Genomic DNA, 25622 nt, shown 5'->3' with positions numbered 1-25622 from the left:
TTGTAAAGAAATGTAGCCTAACACACCAAATTACATGCAGCCCAAAAGGTAATGCACCAAACTAATGCACTGTGTTTGAGGGTTATATTTGGTATTTGGGTCTCCTTATTTAAAATATATCTTTTTCAAGATAGAACAGTTTTTGTTACTTAAAGCATCTTCTCTGTCTTCTAAAGATTTTACGTCAATTGTAGCTGGCCCAGCTGAGGGATGAGAACTGCACCAATGGAATGCATGTGCATTTGCAGTTCATTGCCAGATCTAGTTTGGCCTTGGCTATTTCTCACTGGAGGATACTCTCTTTGCCACAAGTATTATGATGTATGTTAGCCAACCATCATAAAGACCAAAATAGGTCAGAACACATGGAGAGTCCTACGTGTTCCAGCTGCTCTCTGAGAAGAATGATGGATTGAGGCAGAGTGGAATAGCAAAGGTGCAGATGGAGGAGCCTGGCCATTGCCAAAACCAGAGTCAAAAATCTGCCACCACGTGCAAAATGGCATCCAACGTGGGCTGAAGGCTTGGCAGAAAGATGAACGTTAACTTTATGATCTTCCTCTACTCCAAGAAGAATCAGATCCTATACTGGACTATAGTGCAGGTGGTTCATTCATAGGTTACCCAGTGAATGGACCACTCTCTGTGCACTAAGATACAGGAAAATAAATGACCCTGAAGCCTACTCATTGGCAAGAACTAGATCATATCAACATTTATTCCCATCATAGTTTTAACTGAAAGCCAAAATATCTCGCTATATTTTAAATCTAAAATGACTTCCTCCCTCCTTTTATTCCTTATGCAAATAGTCATTACACTTAATACATTACAGGCACTAGACATATGCATTAGTATGAGCCCTTGCTCTGACTTTTTCCTTTATGCGCCATACCTCACTTGTGATTGGCATGTTGTTGATTGATAGTACTCCTGGTATCACTTTTGACATGAGAGTCTTAGGACATTTTACTTATGGATTTGAGTCCCATACTCTTTTGTGTAAGTTCTGTTTAGGTTGGTATACCTTAGAATTATTTCATTTAAATCTGCATGTGTAAATGTGTTTTAATGAGAACAGGCTGTGGGTAAATTTTCTTACTCTGTATCTTGCTGTTTTGCCCTCTTTTGTAAATGGTGGAAAGCCTCACTGAATGGAGAATTTCTAGAATTTGCACATCTTTTTTCCTATAGAGCAAGAATGTTTTGGGTGTCTGAAACAGCTGAGAGAAGCAATGCTTATTTCTTTTATTGAATATCCTCACGTATCCATCAATTTCTCTGGTTTATTTTTTAATCATGTGTCGTGTGACATTTCCAAAGGAAAGGAACATTTTCTGTTCTCTTACATGTCACTCAATACCACACTTCTGACACCAGATATGGGGTCACCCACACACATATACACCAAGCAATTCTCCAAGGGACACCAGCTAGGTACCCTTTAGTTTAATTCTGACACTAAGATAGCATCAGATCCCACAGGTTGTGGGCTCAGTCTCATGAGACTGCCCCTACTTTCAATACCACTTGCAAGAGGTACATTGTCACCTAAACTCCTGAACAAATGGCTATAAATCAGGGTCCCTACCACTCTCCCCTCAGGGTCCATTAACTTGCTAAAAGACTCACAGGACTCAGGGAAACACTTCACTAATGTTTACTAATTGATCATAAAATGTTTCAAAGGATACAGATAAATAGTTAATGAAAGAGGTGGATAGAGCAAGTTATGGGCCATGCCCTCTCTGGGTGCACCACCCTCCAGGTACCTCCACGTGCTCAGCATCCTGCGGCTCCCGAGCCCAGTCCTCTGGGTTATTAATGCAGGCTACATTATGTAGGCGCAGCTGATTAAATCACTAGCTGGTTGGTGATTAACTCCACCTTCAGCTCCTTTCCTCTCCCCAGAGGTGGGAGAGGATCTAAAAGTTCCAACCCACTAATCACGTGTTGGTTGCCTTGGCAACCAGCCCCATCCTTAAGCTCTCCAGGAGCCCATCAAGTCACCTCATTAGAACAAAACATGCTTCGGTCACTTGGGAAATCACAAAGGTCTTAGGAGCTCAGTCTCAGGAACTGGAGGCAGAAACCTGTATGTCTATATTCCTTATTTCCCCACTATGTATCTGTTCACTCTGTACTTCCAGTGTTAATGCCAGGCACCACGCGGGTGCTCCCTCCCCAAAACTGTTGAACACTAAATAAGTAAATTCAGTGTAAAAGAGTTGGTTCCATTAAGCAATGAAAGAACAATTCTGTAATTTCTGAAACTGTCTTCAGAGAAATTCAAGTTGGAGAGTTCTACCTGTAAGTAGGTCCTTTAAGGATTCAGCTTTTTATTCATTCAAAATTTTCAATGGAGCCTACTATTTACCCCGCTCTGTTCGAAGCACTGTACAAGCAAAGACAAAAGCTCTTCCCTCGAGAAGATCACAGACAAATGGAGAGCGACATGCAAATAATTCTATTAACTGGGTAGAGATCTGTAGAACGTGCTTGAGCAGTGACAGGACAGAGGCTCCATCTTTCTGAGGCGCCTGGAAAAGTTATGAGGCAGTGACATTTTCACTGAATTGGGAAAGATAAATAATATAAACCATTTTTTTCTTCTTTATAGTCTGCTTAAACTTGTGTTCGAAAGCACCTTCATTAACCTGATGTGCTTAATTCATTCAACACTGAGCAGCTGCTGTGTACCTTACATTAGGCTCCGAGGGTACAACCAAGAATAAGATAAACAGGATATCCCCTAACTAATAACACAATAATATGTAATTGTGATAGGAGTTAGAAAAGGGAAACACAAAGTAAGGATATATGTGAAGTAAGCATACCTAATCGAGTCTGTAGGACCAGGGAAATGTCCCTCAAGGAAATGCTGTTTTCTTTAACCAATCATGCATGAATTTATCCCCATCTGTTCACTGGGGATGAAAACAGTTGTGCAGTTTCATCATACATTTTGGGACAAACAAAGCCCTTTGGCATCTTATTTTCTCAGAGATAGGTCTTATGAGAAAAGAAAGAGGGCTGAGTTCTTAAAGCTGTTTGAATATTTTTACATGGCAGAGCATCAGTTCCTAGTTAATACCAGGGGATATTAGGTGCAAAATATTTCCGACTTTGCACAAGTGTATCTATTCACTGCCTGCCAAGGTGATGCATGCTGGGCCGTTGTTTGCCTGTGACCCTAAACTCTCAATTCCCGCCTACTTTCCAACCCCATTTGGGACTCACTGGGCCCCTCTGTGCCAGTGCTGAGCCTCTGTTTTGGACTCCGTTGGCCCTGCATGGTAGATTTCTCCATGATTCAGCCCCTGTGGCACCACGTTTTTCTATTCATCTGCCCCATCTCTGCTGGGACTGGTAATGATCCCCAAGCAACTTCCAACCCCAAGGAAGCCTTGTCATTCAAAAAGGTGACAAGGCTTCCTGAGGATCACTTTGTTCAGTTTAAAAAAAAAAAAAAAAAGGATTCTGGCTAAGATGTAGTCATCATAAATTTATTGCTAGACTAAATGGAGCTACTAAAGTTTTTAAAACAGTATTCTGTCAAAATAAGCTGTTTTGTGACTGTTATAATCATCTTAGCCTGAACATTTAATGACTTCTGTTTTTTGATGGTTTGTTTTCTCCCCCATTTTTATTTCCAATGTCAGTGTGAGCCAGCACTGTTCATTTCAAGGTCACCACACTGAGATTTAGGATGTCTCTAGGGAAGTGCATTGTGAATCCAGAACTCCAAAGGCCTTGCTGAGCTATGGGGCTGTCAGGGGCCTGGTTGCCTATAAGACAGTTAGACTGAACATTTTCCATAGCCTAGAGGAGTCTATTTTTCTTCCTTTCTAAATAAAAAAAACTTTTTTTTTTTTTTTTTTTTTTAAGGAAGAATCACATCCTAGATTCTGAGCATATAGAAGGAAACAAAAATTAAGATAGCAGTGGCCATGAACAGGAAGAACTAACTCAGGGTCTTTAAGGATAGTTTGACATTTTCCGTGGGATGGGCAAGAACTATAATAGAGGTCTGGATCAAGTGTTCATGGAAAAGGAGAAAGGCCCTCCTAACAAATAAAAGTGCCATATTGTCAGTATGTACTAAGCAGCAGTGGCCTAGCCTCCTAACAAATAAAAGTGCCATATTGTCAGTATGTACTAAGCAGCAGTGGCCTAGCCATGAGGTGCAGTTGGTATTAGGGATGAAAACTGACTACAGCAAACCCAGTTTTCCTAGAAGAGCGACATCACCTTCTACCCGGGAGCCTCGGCTTTTTAGAACCTTGTAATGTACGTAACGTATAGTCCTTGCGTGTATTCCTCAGTAGATTGTATCCTCCTTATGGAAGACAGAATTCTTTTATTCATCTTGGAATCTGATGCCCCAGTGATCTAGCAAAATACTTTGTAATAATGATACAATAGTAATAAAAAATGTTAAAGCAGTTGTCATTGATTTAACTTCAGCCTCTTACTTGGTGCAAAATATGTTCCAGGCTCTGTTCAGAGCAATTCATGTGTGCATGTGTATATACTACATATAGTTGATTAAACATAAACACTGCTATCATGATTGCACAGAAAGGCTAATTTGTTCAAAGTCTTCGCAACTAATAAGTTGCTGGGTGTGGTGGCTCATGCCTTTGATCCTAGTACTCTGGGAGGCCAAGGTGGGTGGATTGCGTGAGCTCACAGGTTCAAGACCCGCCTGAGCAAGAGACCCCGCCTCTAAAAGAAAAATAGCCAAGTGTTGTATTGGGCACCTGTAGTCCCAGCTACCTGGGAGACTGAAGCAAGAGAATCTCTTGAGCCCAAGAGTTTGAGGTTGCTGTGAGCTGTGATGCCACAGCACTCTGAGGGCAGCATAATGAGACTCTGTCTCAAAAAAACAAAAAACAAAAACGAAGTCTCGCTCTGTCTCAAAAATAAAAATAAAAACAAAAACCAACAACAAAATAGAGTCTCACTATGTTGCCCTTAGTAGAGTGCTGTGGCATCATAGCTCACGGCAACCTCAAACTCTTCAGCTTAAGCATTTCCCTTGCCTCAGCCTCCCAAGTAGTTGGGACTACAGGCGCCCGCCACGATGCCCAGCTATTTTCTTGTTGCAGTTGTCATTGTTATTTAGCAGGCCCTAGGCTGGGTTTGAACCCACCTGCCTGAGTGTATGGGGCCGGCCTCCTACCCACTGAGCTATAGGCGCTGAGCTGAAGTGTGGACTTTAAAACCCTGTTGACCTGTACACTAATATCAATGCCTCCACGTGCCAACTGTTCACGAAGGGTAAATGACCTAAACTTGCTGGGCTTCCATTCCTCACCAGTAAAGCAAGGATAATTGTACCTACAGTAAGGAATCTTGTGAGCATGAAAAAAATCTTATGCTAACATGCCTGATGCCCAATACTCAATAGATGAGAGTAATTAACTTTTTATTCTTCATTGATGGGTCTCATTCTTCAGTTGTGGCAGCCTCAGAGTTGTTGAAAACTTGCCTCATGTCAGTTCCTTATTGAAAATGGGAATACACTGTGCTACAAAGGTAATACAGAAATATAAGCTATGGCTTTCATGTGAAAGCCCTAAATTAGTTTCATAGTAGGGCTGAGTACATTGGGTACTTTTTCTTCCATTCTTGAGATACTTTACTAAGAAGAATATGTTCCAGCTCCATCCATGTAAACATGAAAGAGGTAAAGTCTCCATCTTTCTTAAAGGCTGCATAATATTCCATGGTGTACATATACCACAGTTTATTAATCCATTCATGGATCGATGGGCACTTGGGATTTTTCCATGACTTAGCAATTATGAATTGGGCTGCAATAAACATTCTGGTACAAATATCTTTGTTATGATGTGATTTTTGGTCTTCTGGGTATATGCCCAGCAGAGGGATTACAGGATTGAATGGCAGATCTATTTTTAGATCTCTAAGTGTTTTCCATATCTCTTTCCAAAAGGAACGTATTAATTTGCATTCCCACCAGCAGTGCAAAAGTGTTCCCTTTTCTCTGAAGTGTGTCAAACGGTCTGTGAAGCTAGTGAATGATGCCCCAGGATCATATCAATGTACACAGCTATGATTTAATAAGAAAAAAAATGAAATATAAGCTATGGGCCCCCTGCCATTAGGGAGTTTCCGGTCTCCTAAGGGTGTTACAGTTTAAATGGACATATATGTTCAAGACAAAAGGAGAGAGGTACAAATAAAAGGAAGGGACATTCAACCAGTACAGAGTAGAAGTGTCTCTCATGAGGCAAACGTGATCAAATAAGGAATCATATTGTAAGTAATGGTATTGCCACACAAGGAAGTGATGCAATAAATCCTCAATGTTGTAGATAAATTCTTCTTTTCTTTTCTTTTTTTTTTTTTTTTTTAATTTGTGTGTGTGTGTGTGTGTGGTTTTTGGCCAGGGCTGGGTTTGAACCCGCCACCTCCAGCACATGGGACTGGTGCCCTTCCCCTTTGAGCCACAGGCGCCGCCCATGTAGATAAATTCTTAAAAAATACATCTTAAGTGAAACAAACAAAACCAGTTTTACCATACACTGACATAAACAAGACTTAAGTTCCGATAGCATACAGTATGCCATTTCACTGAAAGTCTGTTTTTAAGAACATATCAACCATGTTAAATGAGCTGTCACTGCAACTTACTATGATGTGTGTGCACAGTGCCTAATCGGGTGCGTTGTCTGTCTGGATCATTCCTCATCATTGCAACTCACACGCTAAGTTAAAGAAAAATTCAATCCCAGCATTATTCTTGTCATAAATTCTATTACAATTATGCCAAGTTGTCTTTACATGGCCTTAGGAGTTAGTATTGTAGACTGAACTCTACCTGAGATGATTATAGCTTTCTCTAGTTCTTTTTATGGTGCTGAATGCAAACTATTATCTAACTCTTGATCTCACCAACCTGATAGCATTTAAAAGGATCGTAGATCTTCAAAAGTTATTATTAAAGAAAATAAAACCGCTAGTCCTTCTTCTCAAACAGCTCCCCAACTTGTAATTTCTTAAACATTCTTTCCCCAGATTTTTATTGGTGAGATATCCATGTATTTCATAAAATCAACAAGGGAATCCCTGATTGCTCAGGAGAAAACAATTCTGACTGGAGAATGCTGTTACCTGAACCCCTTACTCCGAAGGATCATAAGATTCACAGGTGAGTACAAGAGCATGCTAAACTAAGCCTTGTGTGTAGGTAAAACTTACTAAATATGAACACGCTTGACAAAATAATCTACAAAACTATCAACTTTAAAAGCAAGGGCTGCTTTGGAGATTTTCCAGAAAATGTAGACACTGAGCTCAATCCTCGGATCAAATTGAATTTTTGACCCGTGAAGTAGTACTTACTAAATTGTCTCGTGAATGATTGCAACTTTGATTTTTTTTCCCCACTACATTGCATTTATCTCAGATTCCCTTTGGACATATATTTGCATATTGATTACGTAATGCTATATATCTGAAGCGAGCAAAGAAAGGTGGGGACACCAATAAAATCAATTTAGAAACTACGTTTCCTGACAGATTTCCCATCCAGTAATTTTGTTATGCCAGGAACTTATCAAGAGTAAGAAATCTCATCCACCAAATTTTTTGACATAATGACTTTCCAACATTTTAAAACAAATACTTTTGTTAGTGCTCATAACAAGCAATAATAAGAGCATGGTCTAACTCCCTCTACAACTTTCATAAAAACTCTTGAGGGGCTATTAGTAATGTTTATAGTTATGGGAATGGAGGTGTGTAGGTACAGGGAGGAATACCGATCTTGCAGACTTCCTATGCCAGTAGATGATAACTATCGCAATGTCCACATAAGATCCTGTAAATACCTGCTAACCAGATTTTCATGAGAGCCATGATAAAACTCCCAAAGTGTGAAATGGTTGATATTAACATAAGCCACGGTACCATTTAGAACACACAGAACTGACAACTGAGAAAGTGGGGGGAGGACAGAAACATTAGGCTCTTAATAACTCTTTTGGTAATCCTCAATCTTTTTTTTTTCCTATTGTAGGAAAGGGTTGAATTTCCTCAGGCAATAAGTAGATGACCACATCAAAATCAAATATGTAATAATTTCTGATTGGAGTGGGAATGAGGGAAGTAGTACCATGGCAAGCTTAAGAAAATCTAATTTGGGGCGGCGCCTGTGGCTCAAAGGGGTAGGCGCTAGCCCATATGCTGGAGGTGGTGGGTTCAAGCCCAGCCCCGGCCAAAAACTGCAAGAAAGAAAGAAAGAAAATCTAATTTGAAAGCAGAAACCCTTAACATTAAAATAGGCTCAGATGTTTCCTGATGGTGTTTGCAGATTATGGAAGTCTGCAATTGACTTATCACATATACCCTGGTCAACATGGCTGTGGTCTAGGTCACTCATTCCACACAACAGTTCCTTTCAAAGATGTCCAGAGTCCGATCACTTCAGAGTGGCAAGATGACAAAGCATCAAAGGATAAGAGGAGGAGAGAGAATATTATACAAAACACTGAACTAGACATTTTGTATATGTTGTTTCATTTCATCTACCCAACACTCGCAAGGTATTTTATTCTAATTGTATATATGAAGAATCTAGTAGAAAACGGGATAGCGTAACTTTTCCCTGAGTAGTGTGTGTATGCATATGCATGCCCTCATGTACATAATTTGATTCAGAGAAGATCTGAGTGTCTGCTCGGTTTTTTGCACATGTAATTAAAGCTTGTTATTCAAAGAGAGTTATTACAATTAAATGGGATATCTTTAAATGTCACTGTTTTCCTTGGCAAAGACAAATTTGTACTTATTTGTAACCCACTCCAGCTGGGACAGGGTCCAAAGGATAAAAGAATGACAGAAAAGCATCTGTCATTTATGTAGGGCCCTGGGGATCGGCACAGCAAGTCTTTGTTTATTAAGGGATGTCCGAAGACCCCTACCAACCAGGAATGGACCCTCCAGATTGCCTGTGTTGGTGCCTGAAATTCCCACTGGAGACATTACATGAAGCATGGTTTCAGGTTTTAGGGTTTCAAGCAGAAATTCAGCTCCTGCTTCAAATTCCCACATTCATAATCAATGAAACATTAGTCCATGTGGATCTATCATAACAAGTTAACAGAGAGCTGGATCCTGGGAGCATAAGCCAGGGATGTTCAAACAGCATGTAATGTTGTTTGGAAGGAAAAGATGCTAGCCAAAGGGAATGTGTAAAACTTGGAGAATTAGAGGAAATAGCATCAGAAGGCAGAGAGGATTACTGGGTAAAAAAGCACATGTGTGCTTTCCTTCTTGTGTTATATGACACCAGGATTTGCAGAGTTGTTCAAGTTGAAAACCTAGGTGCAGTGGCTCACTCCTTTTAATCCTCACACTCTGGGATCACTTGAGCTCAGGAATTTGAGACGACCCTGAGCAAGAACAAGACCCCCATCTCTACCAAAAATAGAAAAATTAGCCAGGCATGGTGGCATGTAGCTGTAGTCCCAGCTACTCAGGAGGATGAGGCAAAAGGATTGCTTGAGCCCAGGAGTTTGAGGTTGCTGTGAGCTAGGACGCCATCCATGGCACTCTAGCCTGGAGCAACAGAATGAAACTCTGTCTCAAAACAAACAAACAAAAAAAAAAAAAAGAGAGAGAGAGAAAAGAAAAAAAGAAAACCTACGGGACATTCTGAGCCTCTGGTCTCAACCTTCCTAATTGCCGCATTGTTACAAACAGAAAAAAGGGGTTGCGACCCACAGGTTGAGAACTGCTGTTCTAAGCCATCTGGGAACGTGTTAGAAATGCCAATTCTTATGCCTCATCCCATACCTACTGAATCATAAAATCTGGAGCTCTAACCAGATAACCTGTGTTTTAACAAATCATCTGGGTGATTCCAATGCATATTAAAGTTTGAGAACCCACTGGTGTAGAAAAAAATTATTACCTTTAAGTGGGCCTTCCTATACCTTGTCTTACAACTTTGTTTCTTTTGCCCCAACCCCACAAAAATACCTTCTATTGATCATTTTGCATTAAGACCATTGATCTTAAATATGACGAATAAATTGTTTCTCTGCTTAAACCCCTTCAGTGTATTTTCAGTGTTCTTAACATGGCCTACAGAGGATTTCATGAGCTGAGGTCCTCAATGTCCCCAGCCCCATCCCAAGTCATCCCTACAGGAGGACCTCTTCTCCCACCAGGCTAGACAGCTTAACAAGCCCTCCAAAGGATGGTGTGATGCCTGCCGTGGAGCCTGTTCACATGCTGCTCTTTCTGCCCAGAAGATTTCATCGCCACCCCCTCACTTTAAAAGCTGGCTGAATCCTATTCATCCCTCAGGATGGTATTTAAACATTACCTTTTACCAATCCAGACAATTACAGTAGAACCTCCATAGCTGACCACCTCCTTACACTGACCTAATTTTCATAGACTAGACATGCACCACATACACTCAAGTGAAAGTTCCTTACGTTGACCACCTCCATATGTTGGCCAGTTTGTCACAGTCCCTGGAGTGGGCAACATACAGAGGTTCTATTGTAGTTGTGCCTTGTCTTTTAGGCCCCCACCCCTAAGCACCTACCTCTGTTATAGGTACTTAATTATAATTCAATCAGTTATCTCTATTCCTTTGTATTCTCTTAAGGAACAAGGACTATATCTTTTTCAGTCTGTATTAACAGCATCTTGCAGAATGCCTGGCACACAGGTTTTCAATAAATGTGGGTTGTTGGGGAGATGAACACAAGCAAAATAAACTTTTGTTAAATCACAGATTGCCTAAAACTAGTTTCATAAATGCTGATCCTTAAATATTCATTTGCCTCCTGTTTAATTAACTTTATTACCACTCTTCAGCCTAGTTCTAGGAAATTAAAGTGCATAAATAAGAAAATGTCTAAGAGAAAGCTGGAAAAGTCTGTTCTGACTTTTCATATAAGAGGGTTGGAGGTGGAGGGGTGAGGGCAGGGTCCTGTTTATCTTGAGGAGGGTAACTTATCCTTTCTGAGTGTACATGAATTAATTTTTCTCTCAAGAAGAAAATGAACTACTTAGAATAAAGACCCTTTAAATGAAAAAATTAGGGTAAACTAAGGTAGTAATCAAAATGTACTAGAAATGTTATTATAAAGAGCTCAACAGTCTTTTTTTTTTTCCTAGCCCAGAAACCACCAAAATATATACTTATGTAATTGACTTTGGAAAATGACAACTATTTGAGCTAGCCATTCTAATTAAGCTGAAATTGCATGACTTTCGTAGTTTATGTAATTATTCTAGAATCCACTACAAATAGTATTTCTCAGCAAATATCATCAGCTTCATGTTACAAAAAGGGGCCAATGAATTCAAAACTTTATACTTTGAAGGATGAGAAAAAACTTGGGATTCCAATGTATTTCTGGTGAAAATAAATATAACCTTTCTGTATGGCAGTTTGACACATGTATTTCAATTGCTTTTTAAAAAAAGTATACTTTTTGCCTGAAATTCCACTTCAAATAATCTGTTCTAAGGAAATGATCAGAAAATATATATTTTATGGATTAAAATTGTGTTATCATAATATAAATGAGAAATATCTAATAGTCTTTTAGAAAATAATTAACAAATTGGACTAACATTTTATAAATGTAGTCAAATTAGTAAAACATATGTTTAGATTTCTCATTGTCCTGGTTTCTTTCCTCTCCATTCCTTTCCCTTCATAAACCATTTCTTTTGCTTCTGCATTACACAGCAACAACGTGTACATTTAAATTATCAGGAGAGAGAAACCCATGGTTTTGTTTCAGCAGCAAAGACTATTACGAAGTCACATTTTCCCCAAAATTTTTGAAGTTCAGCTAAATTCAGTTTTTAAATATACCTGAGTAAATATATTCTTATAAATATTAGATAGCAACTTTTTGATTTAATATTAAAAGTAACAAATAGAAAAGCATTAGCATTTGATGAGGGTTTTTGGTTTGTTTGCTGTTCATTTGAAGGAAAATCAAATTAACTTCCCTTCCCGAATAGCTACTTTCTTCAGAGTTAATGAAAAAAACTAATCCAAATATGCCAAGATTAAACTATTAACACCTAAAATAGCCTTCATCCAGAAGCTATTCATTAGAGTCTTTTCCTCTGGAGGTTGCATAGTTATTCCATTATTACATCTAATAAAAATTTAATTAAATACCAACCAAGTCTTCTGCCATTTAGGGTAGGTCCAAGGAATCAGGTAGCACTGGACAGAATAAAAAGTGTCATGGTAAACAGCTAATTCACATAAGGCTAATTAATTGCCATAAATTAAGTGTGATCTAAATGAAGCATGAATATATTAAATGCCATTTCAAAGGTCATAATGTTTTATGATTGTAAGAATTGGTACCCTGAGACAAGCATAATGTCAGCCTTTGAGAACTAGAAAATCCTTCTCAGTTTTGAAAGTCATCTAAATGTATTTTATCTTAAAAGACACACCATTTGATTCAGTTCATCTGGACTCACATTCAGTGTTTATAATTAGCATATAGGCAGGGAGATGGGGGGACAGGTCATGTTCTTTCAGTCTTCAACAAGTGACATACTGAATGCTTACTTCAGGCTCTGCACTGATTAAAGTGTTGAGGACATTAGTAAACCAAATAGAAATGTGTCTTCATTGAGTTTATATTCTAATGGAGGGAACCAGACATTAAATAAGTAAACTATAGTGTTACAAGGTCAGTGCTATGGACAAAAATAACTAGGGAAAGAAAATAGGGACTTTAAAGGGACAGATATGCAATTTTAAATGGAGAGGCGAGGCTGTTACATAGGGAGAACTGAGTTGACAGGGACAATGCCAGGGAACCAGGTGCCCAGGGAATGTATGATGGCCAAGGAAGTTCAACCTGTCCAGGCACCCTGCTTTGCTTCTGAACCAGACAATAAAAGTATCAAGACCAAGGCCTGTGTGCATTGTAGAAAGTTCAGTAAGTATAGGCATGGTTGGTCACGCCTATAATCCAGCACTCTGGAGGCTGACACAGGCAGATTGCTTGAGCTCAGGAGTTCAAGACCAGCCTGAGCAAGAGTGAGACCCTGTCTCTAAAAATAGCCGGGTGTTATGGCAGGCTCCTATAGTCTCAGCTGCTTGGGAGGTTGAGGCAAGAGAATCACTTGAGCCCAAGACTTTGAGGTTGCTGTGAACTGTGATGCTATAGCAGTCTATTGAGGGTGACAAAGTGAGATTGTCTCAGGAGGGGAGAGGTTTTGGTGGAGGGAGGGTAACAGGTGGGGCCACACCTACAGTGCATCTTAGAATGGGTACAGGTGAAGCTTACTAAATGCAGAATACAAATGCCTACATATAGTAACTAAGAAAATGCCTTGAAGGCTATGTTAAACAGTTTGATGAGAATATTTCAGATTGTATATGAAACCCGCACATTGTACCCCTTGACTGCACCAATGCACACAGCTGTGATTTAATAAAAATAAATAAATTTAAAAACAAAAGTTCAATAGCACTCTGTCCTACACTAGTGACAATCAAAAATGTCTCCAAACTGCAAAATGTCCTCTGGGGGCAGGATCACCCTTGGTTGATAACTACTGAGAAAACAAGTATATTCCAAAGCCATTTTAAACTTACGAATATTTTTGCTAAACAAGATGTTACATAATAATTAGGCACAGTAAGGCACAAAAATGCTCTCTGAACATCTGAAATGACTCCCAACAGAAAAGAGAGCTTTCAAAGCTTTCCATTGTTTAAAAAATCTTTTGAAGCGGCGGCGCCTGTGGCTCAGTCGGTAAGGCGCCGGCCCCATATACCGAGGGTGGCGGGTTCAAACCCGGCCCCGGCCAAACTGCAACCAAAAAATAGCTGGGCGTTGTGGCGGGCGCCTGTAGTCCCAGCTACTCGGGAGGCTGAGGCAAGAGAATCGCTTAAGCCCAGGAGTTGGAGGTTGCTGTGAGCTGTGTGAGGCCACGGCACTCTACCGAGGGCCATAAAGTGAGACTCTGTCTCTACAAAAAAAAAAAAAAAAAATCTTTTGAAGCAATTTAAATTATGACATTAGAACATCAAAATGATTAGGAAAAACGTCGGGCAGAGAGCCACAACACCACGTCAGCATCTGGAAATCAGCACGGCTGGCAGCTGCCTTTGTGGGCTTGAGGCTGCCCTTGTGGTAGAAATGGGGGTGGATTCAGATTAGCTTCCGCGTTAGAAATGTGTGAATGTAATCACAAACCATCGCATTTGAGGGCTTCTGGAAACCCTCGAGAACCCAGGCTTTGATATTCCCGTTTTTAGATTCCATGGTTGATACATTTCTTTCTCCACAAGCACTTTGTATCCAGGGCATACTGTATAGGTTTATCTACATCCACATCCTCTGTTGTATTTTATTTTAAAGTTATCATTGTCTCTGGCAAACTTAGGATTTTCCATCTCTATCAATTGGTACTTGGATCCATACCTTCTAGAGCAGCCGTTCTCAACCTGTGGGTTGCGACCCCTTTGGAGTCAAACGACCGTTTCACAGGGGTCGCCTAAAACCATCACATACACCCCGTACAAATACAAGTGTATGAAAATGACTTTATGGTTGGGGGTCACCACAACACGAACTGTATTAAACGGTCGCGGCATTAGGCAGGTTGAGAACCACTGGTCTAGAGGGACTGAGAAGATACTGTTTGGAGGCCAGGTGGTAAGAGAGTTGGGCCTGTGACAGATAAAAGCACGAAGGAACGGTCCTCTGCCAGGAGTAAAGAAGATACCACCCGTTGTCAGAAGTCAAGCAATTTTATGCCTTATTCCGTAAATCCCTCATATTTACTATCTGAAGAACTGATGTATTCAGTTTTGTCAGAAACTTCCTTTTGAAGCACATGTTGAATATATATGGATCAATTTTTCACCAATTTTGTTTGCATCATACTAGAAAAAGGGTGAGATTCACTGCCAAAGTGATGGGGAAAGTGCCTTATTAGATGATGATATGCCATACCTATCCCATCACATACTTGTTGGAAAATTGTTGATTACCAAATTGAGGAATTCTTGTTCTGTGGTGGCAGGTGCAGCACCTCTCATCAGACACATGCCAGCTGTCCTTGCCACTCTCGGTGCCTTGCACGTGCGTGTATCACCTAGCACAAGCTGAAGTGTTTTTCATGGCCTAAAGCTCACCCATATGTAGTTTTAAATACTTGGAAAAAAATAAGCTTAGAGGGTTATGATTGAGAACATAGATTCTGAACCCATACCATTTAGTTTCTAAGCCAACTTCCTCTATTACTATGTGACCTTAGTCAAGTTAATTGACCTCTCAGTACCGCAATTTCCTTCTCTGTGAAATATAAAGAGTAGTGTCCACCACATAGTGTTGTGGTGAGCACTAGGGGACTATTATTACAAAGCACTTAATACCCTACCTAGTATATACTGAGCATAGTGTATATATATTAGATTTAATTATGTTATGATTTTTCTCACCTAATATCTATGACAGTCATATTCAAACATCAGCTCAGCACTTCCTTATGGAAATGGGATGAATATGGTAACAACGGGTAAATTATCTTAAGGAACTTCCAGTTTTTGGCAGTGCTTGTAGCTCAGCAGGTAGGCTGCCAGCCACATATACCAAGACTGGCAGGTTCAAATCCAGCCCAGGACCAGCTAAAGCAACACTGACAACTGCAACAGAAAAACAGCTGGGCGTTGTGGTGGGCACCTGTAGTCCCATCTACTTGGGAGGCTGAGGCAAGGAATCACTGAAGCCCAAGAGTTTGAGTTTGCTGTAAGCTATGATGCCATGGCACTCTACCCAGAACAACAGCTGGAGACTGTCTCAAAAAAAAAAAAAAAAAAAGAGAAAAAGAGAGAGAAAGAGAAAAAGACAAAGAGAGAAAAAGAGAGAAAGAGAGGGGAGAGGGAGAGAGTGAGAGGGAGGGAGAGAGAGCGAGTGAGCGAGCGAGAGAGAAAGCAAGCATCCAGTTTGAATAAAGCAGGTTAAGGAGAAAACATTTGGCCATTTCTTCTTTACCTAAAGAAATAGTGTTTCCTAGGCCTGGCACAATATTTCACACCTATCATCCTAGCACTTTGGGAGGCTGAGGTAAGAGGATCACTTGAGTCCAGGAGCTTGAACACAGACTGGGCAACATAACAAGACCTCACATATCTACAAAAAATAAAATGAAAAAATTAGCGAGGTGTGATAGCACATGCCTATAGTCCCAGCTACGTAAACGGCTGAGGCAGGAGGATCCCTTGAGCTCAGGATCTTGAAGTTGCAGTGAGCTGTGATGATGCCACTGCCCTCTAGCCCCAGTGATAAAGCAAGATATCTCAGATACAAACTAAAAAAACAAGTTATTTCCCGAAAAAATGGGCGTCATAGTTGAATTGAGGTCACATTGGTAACAGCTGAGTTACTATTACCTACCATTGAGGTTTTCCACTGGGGATCTTGAGGTGGCAAAAGAAAAGGCCAAAGGAACTGTATTCTATTTCACTGGTGATTTAATGAAAGATGTGATCTAGAATTGAGAGCTAATAGTTAAATCAAAATTCAACAGCTAGTAGAGTTGGAAGAAACTAAGCATAAGAATTCCTGAAGTGTTCCCTTTCCTTCGCTGAAAACAGCTTTGGAGAACCCAGGCCATCTGCTTGCACACATCTGTGTGGGATGGGATTTCCTATCATTTTTTTTACAACTAAAATAGAGATCAGAAACAAATGTAAGGGCCAAATATTCTTGTTTTCCTTATTTCCTGAGCACCATGGTAGAAAAAGATACCTCTGAAAGAACCACAAAGCTGGTTACATTTGGGTTTTTTTTTTTTTTTTTGTAGAGACAGAGTCTCACTTTACCGCCTTCAGTAGAGTGCCATGATGTCACAGGACTCACAGCAACCTCCAGCTCTTGGGCTTCCGCGATTCTCCTGCCTCAGCCTCCTGAGCAGCTGGGATTACAGGCGCCCGCCACAACGCCCGGCTATTTTTTGGTTGCAATTCAGCCGGGGCTGGGTTTGAACCCGCGACCCTCGGTATATGGGGCTGGCACCCTACTCACTGAGCCACAGGTGCCACCCAAGCTGGTTACATTTGGAAACAAGGAAATGTCCAAGCTTTCCCAATCACACATCGGCTACCTCTTTTATTCTCTTTCAGTGCAATATTTTACTACACAGAAACAAAAGAACAATCCTCTTACTGATAAGAGGTTGAGAACAAAAGTTGAGAGAGGAGCATGGGGCAGAATTGCTAAGCCCTTCCAGGTGGGAACATTCCTCTCCACCTTCCCTTTTCACATAGGTACAGAGTGTAGCTAAATCTAGATAACTTCGTCCTTTCCTTTTCTAAAGTATGCTGTGCTAGTTTCCCCACATAAAAATGTGTATGAGCCATGCTTTTATGTGCCCATGGGATAAATTTAAACTGAAAACCATGCAACTTCCCAGAATCAGAAATGGGGCCATTTCTAGCATGTGCATGTCCAAGTAAACCGTATCTCCATCAGTCCTCAAGTTCATCATAACTTTGCTTCCATGTAGCTCAATAAATGTCTCCAACAAGAAGAGTTTCCTGTGTACAGCATAGATCTTCATGCTGTAAGATTTTTTTCATTCTTCCTGGAATGCTCTGATTTCCAGGTTATAAGTTTCCCAATTCATGTCTCCATTTTCAATTATCCTGTTTTCTAGGATAGAAGTTTATAAACTTACATGCTAAACGGTTTGACAGCCCTACAGTCTATAAATCAGGGATGTGAAACATCAACATAGATAGGATAACATGGGCTGTGTATAGGGCTCTCGCTTATAATCCTAGCATTTAGGAAGGCTAAGTCAGGAGTCCAGGAGTCCAAGAAAGGATTGAGAAACACAGCAAGACTATGTCTCTACAAAAAAATAGAAAAAGTGGCCAGATGTGGTAGTGTATGCCTGCAGTCCCAGCTACTCAGTAGGCTAAGGCAGGAGGATCATGAGCCCAGAAATCTGAGCTTACAGGGCGCTACGATGACAACACTACCCTCTATCTGGGGCAATCGAGTAAGACCCTTTCTCAATAAATAAAAATAAATTTAAAAAGAAAATATGGCCAAAGTTGTATGCTTTTTTATCTTTATTAATCTTCTCTAAAGTTTCTATAGCAATTTATTGATTCCATAAATATCTACCAGGTACCAAAAATATATATGTATGCATTGTAAGAGATGTTGTCCATGTATTACTTATCAAAGTTGAATTATGGTAGCAATGTGCAGTAGAACATTGGTTCAAAAGATTGTGTTAATCAGGCACCTGTGGCTCAAGCAGCTAAGGTACCAGCCACATACACCTGAGCTGGTGGGTTCATATCCAATCCGGGCCTGCCAAACAACAATGATGGCTGCAACTAAAAAATAGCCAGGCCTTGTGGGGGGTGTCTGTAGTCCCAGCTACTTGAGAGGTGGAGGCGGGAGAATCGCTTGAGCCCAGGAGTTGGAGGTTGCTGTGAGCTGTGACGCCATAGCACTCTACCCAGGGCAACAGCTTGAGGCTCTGTCTCAAAAAAAAAAAAAAAAAAAAGAAAAAAAAAAGATTGCATTAATCCAGTGAATGCTAGCATCACCATGCCACAGGCAGGACAAAGAAAATGGAGGAAGCATGGTTGTTTGAAGAGCACAAGACCATTTGGAAGTGGTATTTGAAATTCAAGAACATTGTGGAGCTACAAGGACAATGGAGGCACGCCTTTGCACCAGAACCTCCAACATGCCTAACAATGGCACACATCCGTGATAAGTTTGAGATGCCTGGTGCTGTGAGTGATATGCACAAGGGGTAGGAAAAGAGATGCCACTGAGTTTCCCCCCACTTTCTCCTGACTTACCACCCCTTGACATGGGGGACCTTAAAGCTTAAAGGATGTGGTGTATCATAGAAAACCAGCTATACTGGTGGTACTTTGGGAAGAAACTGAAATGGCATGCACAGTGATACAGGTGGACACTTGGATCAACCTTGCTCAAGCAGTAGTTCTCCACTGCAACTGGAAGTGTCTGGACACTGATGGTAACGACTTTGAGCACCTCTTGTAATTGCAGGAGTCAAACGTGACTTGTATTCATCTTTTGTTATTGGTATACATTGAGTATTATAATTTTGACACAGTGTTTTCTTTTTTAAAAAATGTGTATACATGTTTTGGCACCCTCTATATTAAATGTTCACTGTGTGCCAAGTTTTATACTAGGTGCTGGGAATACAATGATAAACAAGAATAAGTAAGTTCCTGCTCTTATAACGCTTGTATGTTCTACAACGTTAATGCAAGAGATGGACATTATTGAATAAGTTACGCAAATACAAGGTTGCTGCTGAAACAAAGTATGAAAGAAGGGCACCGTGCTAGTTGAAAATACTATGGTACCATTTTCCAAGGCTCCATGTGATATGTGATTATTTCTCCCCATTCACTCTTGCATGGAGCAGGCAAGATCTGTGCACACTCGGTGTTCACCAGCACACAGAAGTGGGACTCTTGGCCCACTCTTCAGAGCTCCAGCTTGAGAGCAGATGTGCGCAGCCCCAGTGAGCAGGCTTCCTGCTAAGCTCCTCAGCTCCACTGAGACCTGGCAGCTCCACCCTCCTCACTACTTGGTGCGCTGGCACTCTGCGGAGAACGTGCACACAGAGCTGTGGTCGCCAGCATGCGCTGTCCAGAGCACGCAGGTCCCATCCTCTGGGAATGCAGCGTGCCCATGCCTGCGCCCCTGCCACCTCCTGCCTAGTCCAGGTCCAGGAGTGTGTCTCTAAACCTCACCGCTTTTCCCTGTAGGTTGGCATCTGTCCTAACTCAGTGTCATTGTTTTCCATCCTTTTTCACTGTCATGTGTACCTGAGTGGCCAGTTGAAAGTTAATGCACAGAGGCTGTCAGCAAAATGCCATTTTAACTGGAAAATTACACATTTATAAGTTAGTACAGAACATCTGGCCTTCAGTTTGGAGACTCCACCTAAAGTCACAGGCATGTTGGGCTTCAAAGGAAGCTGGGGCTGGGCATGATAGTTCACACCTGTGAGATAGAAGGATCCGTCTAAGGCCAGGAGTCTGAGACCCCATCTCTACAAAAAGAAAGAAAAAGTAGCCAGACATGGTGGTGCATGGCTGTAGTCCTAGCTACTCAGGAGGCTGGGACAGGAGGATCGCTTGCACCCAGCTTGGAGGCTGCAGTGAGTTACAGCTGCATCCCTATATTCCATCCTCAGTGACAGAGACAGTGTCTCAAGAAAAATAAAATAAAATTAGATTTGGTTTTTCATCAGCCTCTGCTAATGATTGCTGTCCTGTCTGAGGGTAGGCTTCCTGATGAAGGTCTGCTTGGTGGACAGCAACAGAGTCCTCCTCAACACTGAACAGTCTGCTGATACAGAGTTGATGGAGGTCTGGAAGTCTCCTGGAATGAGCCCTGTTATTGTCTATTGGGGCTGGGAAGAGCCTCATCATGCTGTTACATGGTTATGCCACTGCTTCTGCTGCATTCTTGGTGGAGTGAAAGGGCTACAGCCCTGCATGGATTCCATAACAAAAACCTGCTCACAGAGTCTTACTCCATATCCTAGAACACTAGTGATCACAGATCCTAATTTTTCCAATGATGTGCCATTCATCTGAGATCAGATAGGGTTCTGGCGAAACCCTGAAGGGGGAAAAGTGAGGGACTTTATTGCCATCATCTTTATCTTTCTACATCCTTTAACTAGCCCAGCATGTGTCCATTAAGTTCATTCAGGCCAAAGAGGCGGCAAGCTCAGGTTTCCTTAGACGATCATGTTGCTGTGACATGGATCCAGGAAACTGGACGTCATCTGTGGATGCCAGTTGTCTTTCTCTCTCCTACTTCCAAGCCTCTTCTTCTCAACCAATTTGATCCTTCCCTTCCTCAGCCAGGGGTGATGCAGTCACCCTGCCACCCTATCTTTCTTGTGCTACTGGATGTGAAACTTCTCTAAGAGGTTTGTGGGGTTCTGGAGCTATACCCTGAGGGGCACAAGATGCCCTTGTCTACATTCCCCAAAATCACTCTGAAGATTCATATCACCCTGCCCCTGACGTGTGATGCCAGCATGGGGCAGGGAGCACAGAAGTGCCCTTCATTCCTTTAGCCAGAGCAGGCAGGCTTCTGTCTCCTCCTTGTCTGCCGTCTGCACCTGCACCTTACTCTCTGGTGATTTTAGAAACTCAGTTGTCTCATGCCCTAGGGCTAAGTGATAGCTCTTGATCTTCCAAATTTAGCTTTTCCAGAATTCTGAACAAAGTGATGTTAATAACAAGTGTCTCTAGCACATGGCTCTGGCCAAAGTGCTATACTTTTAGACTTTTGTGTCCGTTGCAAATTTAAAAATGCATTCAGAAATACAATCACACCCCCCAAAGCAAGGAATACCACTGATGGAGCAGAGCTGTAAGCCATAAAACCAGCCAGGAGGGTAGGGGAAGTCAAGGGTCACAGGAGTGAAAAGTGACCTAACTTCAAAACTATGTGCTCGCTTGAATTTTAGACACCAAGCTAGGATACACAGACATTTCTTCAAACATACCTTGTAACACAGGAGACGATAAATGGTGCTTCGCCAAGACTCTAAAGGACAAAAGTAGCTGTTTTTAGCTTTCTGACACTTACAAAAACACCCCCAAGAAGCTCAGGGTTAAGTAAAAGGGATGGCTTCAGTTTCTTCACAACAGCCTGTGACCTAACATTGTCTCGGTCATGGCAGATTCTACCACCCTTTCTTGGTGGGGTGTGCACTGGGCAGGTGGCTCCCCCGGCTGACATGGTGCTCTTCAGAAGCAAGATCAAATGCACCAAAATGAAGTATTTGGAAAGCAGACTCTCATTAAGCGATCAGGAAAAGCTGACATAATCCAGACAAGGTTGAGAGAGAAGAGGAGAAAGTAACTTTCAGCAACAACACAGGGCACGGAGGAGAGAGTCCCAGGATCACACAGGGCAGAGGAGAGCCAACAGTCCCAGGATCACACAGGGGACAGAGGAGAGCCGACAGTCCCAGGATCACACAGGGGATGGAGGAGAGAGTCCCAGGATCACACAGGGTACAGAGGAGAGCCGACAGTCCCAGGATCACACAGGGGATGGAGGAGAGCCGACAGTCCCAGGATCACACAGGGGATGGAGGAGAGAGCCCCAGGATCACACAGGGCAGAGGAGAGCCGACAGTCCCAGGATCACACAGGGGATGGAGGAGAGAGCCCCAGGATCACACAGGGCAGAGGAGAGCCAACAGTCCCAGGATCACACAGGGGACAGAGGAGAGCTGACAGTCCCAGGATCACACAGGGGATGGAGGAGAGAGCCCCAGGATCACACAGGGCAGAGGAGAGCCAACAGTCCCAGGATCACACAGGGGATGGAGGAGAGAGCCCCAGGATCACACAGGGCAGAGGAGAGCCGACAGTCCCAGGATCACACAGGGGACAGAGGAGAGCCGACAGTCCCAGGATCACACAGGGGATGGAGGAGAGAGCCCCAGGATCACACAGGGCAGAGGAGAGCTGACAGTCCCAGGATCACACAGGGGACAGAGGAGAGCTGACAGTCCCAGGATCACACAGGGGACAGAGGAGAGCTGACAGTCCCAGGATCACACAGGGGACAGAGGAGAGCTGACAGTCCCAGGATCACTGTGACCATAGAGTTGACACTCCAGACCCGGACCCCAAGGAGCTTAGACAGCCTCTGCCTCATGAAGAACAAACCTGCCCCAATTGGAAATAACTTCTGACAAAGGGCCAGAAGAGAATGCTGTCTTATTTCCTTTTTCAAATCATAAATTACTCTGGTTTCCTGGAAAAGTATGTCTGGACAGATGTACTGCCCCTGGAAAGAGCCAGAGGACTGGTCTTTGAGAATCTTACTTAAAGATATAAACGAATTTCTAACCATTCAGAGTTCCAGAACCTGGGGATAAAAACTGCCAGGAATGATCAATGAACTCTTACTCTCAGAGGTCAGACCCTAGAGTGTCAGCCAGCTGACGCTATTAAAAGAGCCCATTCTCATTGTGATAAAGCACATTTTGGCAAAGCCACGAAAAGGGAAATTACAGCTATCAATACAGATCAAATTGTAAACCAGAAGAAGGGTTTCATCAGCCAAACTTGTCTTCACTTCTGCTATAGTAGATTAGCTTTGGGGTGTTAAAACCAGCACAGTTTGCAGGCTCAGGATATTGAATATGAAAATAAAAATTGTGTTGATATTTTATTGCAACTATAGCAGACCCTTGACATTTGCAAGGGTTAACACTGCCTCTCCCACTTGCCGGCCTCTTCTCGAGTGGCATTTGAGATGTCTTCTTCATCCACTCAAGTGACTTGTAATACCTTAGCTCTCCATGGCCTCTCTCAATGTATTTAACAGCTAATGCATAGATGTAATATATAGGCTTTGAAATTCACAGCAACGCTACCCACAAGGAATTCTCTTTATCTGTGTCCAAGCTTGTTGGAGCTAATCCTGTGGTATTCACCAGAGAACAGATAAAATGGACGTACAGCCTACCTACAGGGTTCTCAGCCCAACAGCAGGAAAAGGCAGAGTGATGCCCACCTCCGCCATCCCCGCCAAAAGATGGCCATGTCCCTAGAAATTGTGAATGTTACCTTTCACGACAAAAGGGAATTGCAGGTGCGATTAAAGATCCTGAGGTAGGGGGATTATCCAGATGGATTGAATGTAATCACAAGGGTCCTTAAGAGACAGGCAGGAGGGGCAGAGTCAGGGAGATGTGATAGTGGGGGCAGGAATCACAATGATGTGAATTGCTGGGAAGGGACCATAAAACAAGGAAGGAAGACAACGCCTAGAAGACAGAAAAGGCAAGGGATGGACTATGCCCTGAGCTTTCAGAAGGAGCACAGCCCTGCCAAAACCTTGAGTTTAGTCCCATGAAACCTGTTTCAGAGTTCTGATTTCTAAAACTTTAAGAGGATATATATGTGGGGATTTAAGCCCCTCAGTTTCTGGCAATTTCTTATAACAGCAATAGGAAACTCATACAGTCAACAATGTCTACCTTTAACACCTTCCCTTTATTCTCATTTCCTGTTTCCAACATCAAATGAAGCCACCAATTCAAAGTTTCTGAAATGATCTTGCTTTTTAAGAGACAACTCCCTAAAAACCTCATTCACACCCACCTGCCATGTTGTTATAAATAACTCCTCTTGGGAATATTTGTATTTCCAAATAGAATAAGGCAGGTTATGTTTTGTATGAGGAAAAGAACTGCCAAAGTAGTCAACATGATGGGTATTTTGCACATATATTATTTTCCCAAACTACCTTCATCTTGCAAACCAAAGCTACCAAGGTTCAAAGAAGGTGAACGCTTTATACCATGAATGAATCAAAAGTGAAACTTGAGCCCAAGGCTGTATGGCTCCAAAAGTCAAGTTATTTTTATTAGACTGTGCTTCTAAATTACTTATACAAAATAAGGTGCTTAATGGTAGACTGTCTGTGTCAATTTGGAAGAAACCGTGAGTTGGGAAGCAGATACCACTCCCTGGAAAGATGAAGGACAGGGAACAGTTTGATTCTGAAGTACTTAGTACTAGTGCTTAGTACTCCAGGAAGTACTTAGTGTGTAGTACTCTGGGAAGTACTTAGTGTTTCATACTCTGGCAAGTACTTAGGATCTTTTGATAGGTCTCAAGTACTCTCACCACTGTTCCCTCTTAGGGGCAAAAATCAATTGATGGGATATGTCACTATGCCTAACTATTTTAAATCTTTTTATAGGGGTGTTTGCATTTGGACTTTTTGCTACTGACATTTTTGTAAATGCTGGACAAGTGGTCACCGGGCACCTGACGCCATACTTCCTGACCGTGTGCAAGCCGAACTACACCAGTGCAGACTGCCAAGCACACCATCAGTTCATAAATAATGGGAACATTTGTACTGGGGACCTGGAAGTGATAGAAAAGGCTCGGAGGTCCTTTCCCTCCAAACACGCTGCTCTAAGCATTTACTCCGCCTTATATGCCACGGTGAGTGTGAGTCTTGCTGTCTTTCCCACGTCGAGTTTTTGCTGGGGTGTGCGTGTCTCTCTGTCCTCTGCCATCCCCATTCTTTCATCGCGGTCACTTAGTGATTTTTAAAGTCAGGTACATGTTTCTCCTGTATTATAATATTGATGTAATGGCCCTCCACCCCTACCCTACTCCCAAATCCCAGTGTAATTCCCTGATCTGCCAGAGGATATTATTTCCAGTAAAAGTTTTGATAGTCACCTAATTGCAGCCTCCTATTTTACAGATGCAGAGGCTGGAACCCAGGGAATAGCTAAGGACATATAGTCAGAGCTGGGACTAAGGCTCCTGGCACCACGTCTGGGATTCTCTTACCACCCACAACAGCACTCTTTGCCAGAGTTTCTGTTGGTTCCAGAGCAACCCACCTTCCTCACACCTACTTACAGATTTGCAAGCATGTGCCTTATGTGAGTGGCTGTCCCAGCAATGTGCAGCCCCGGTTAAACACGCAGCTTTGCTTTGCTCTTTCTGATGTTTTTCTCAATCCTTTTATTAGGAGAGATGGATGATCCAA

The 25622-nt window shown here is 42.0% G+C and overlaps 1 protein-coding gene across 1 annotated transcript in view; it reads left to right on the top strand.

Moving 5' to 3' along the window:
* PLPPR1 (phospholipid phosphatase related 1) overlaps positions 1-25622 on the top strand; it is a 294596-nt gene that overhangs the window by 255078 nt on the left and 13896 nt on the right. The window contains exons 4-5 of the mRNA XM_053567453.1: positions 7048-7180; positions 24813-25063. Coding sequence (XP_053423428.1) covers positions 7048-7180; positions 24813-25063 — 384 coding nt within the window. The remainder of the gene's footprint in view (positions 1-7047; positions 7181-24812; positions 25064-25622) is intronic.

Source organism: Nycticebus coucang, chromosome 2 (genome assembly GCF_027406575.1).
Source record: "Nycticebus coucang isolate mNycCou1 chromosome 2, mNycCou1.pri, whole genome shotgun sequence".
Taxonomy (NCBI): domain Eukaryota; kingdom Metazoa; phylum Chordata; class Mammalia; order Primates; family Lorisidae; genus Nycticebus; species Nycticebus coucang.
This window is presented reverse-complemented; position numbering and strand designations above follow the sequence as displayed.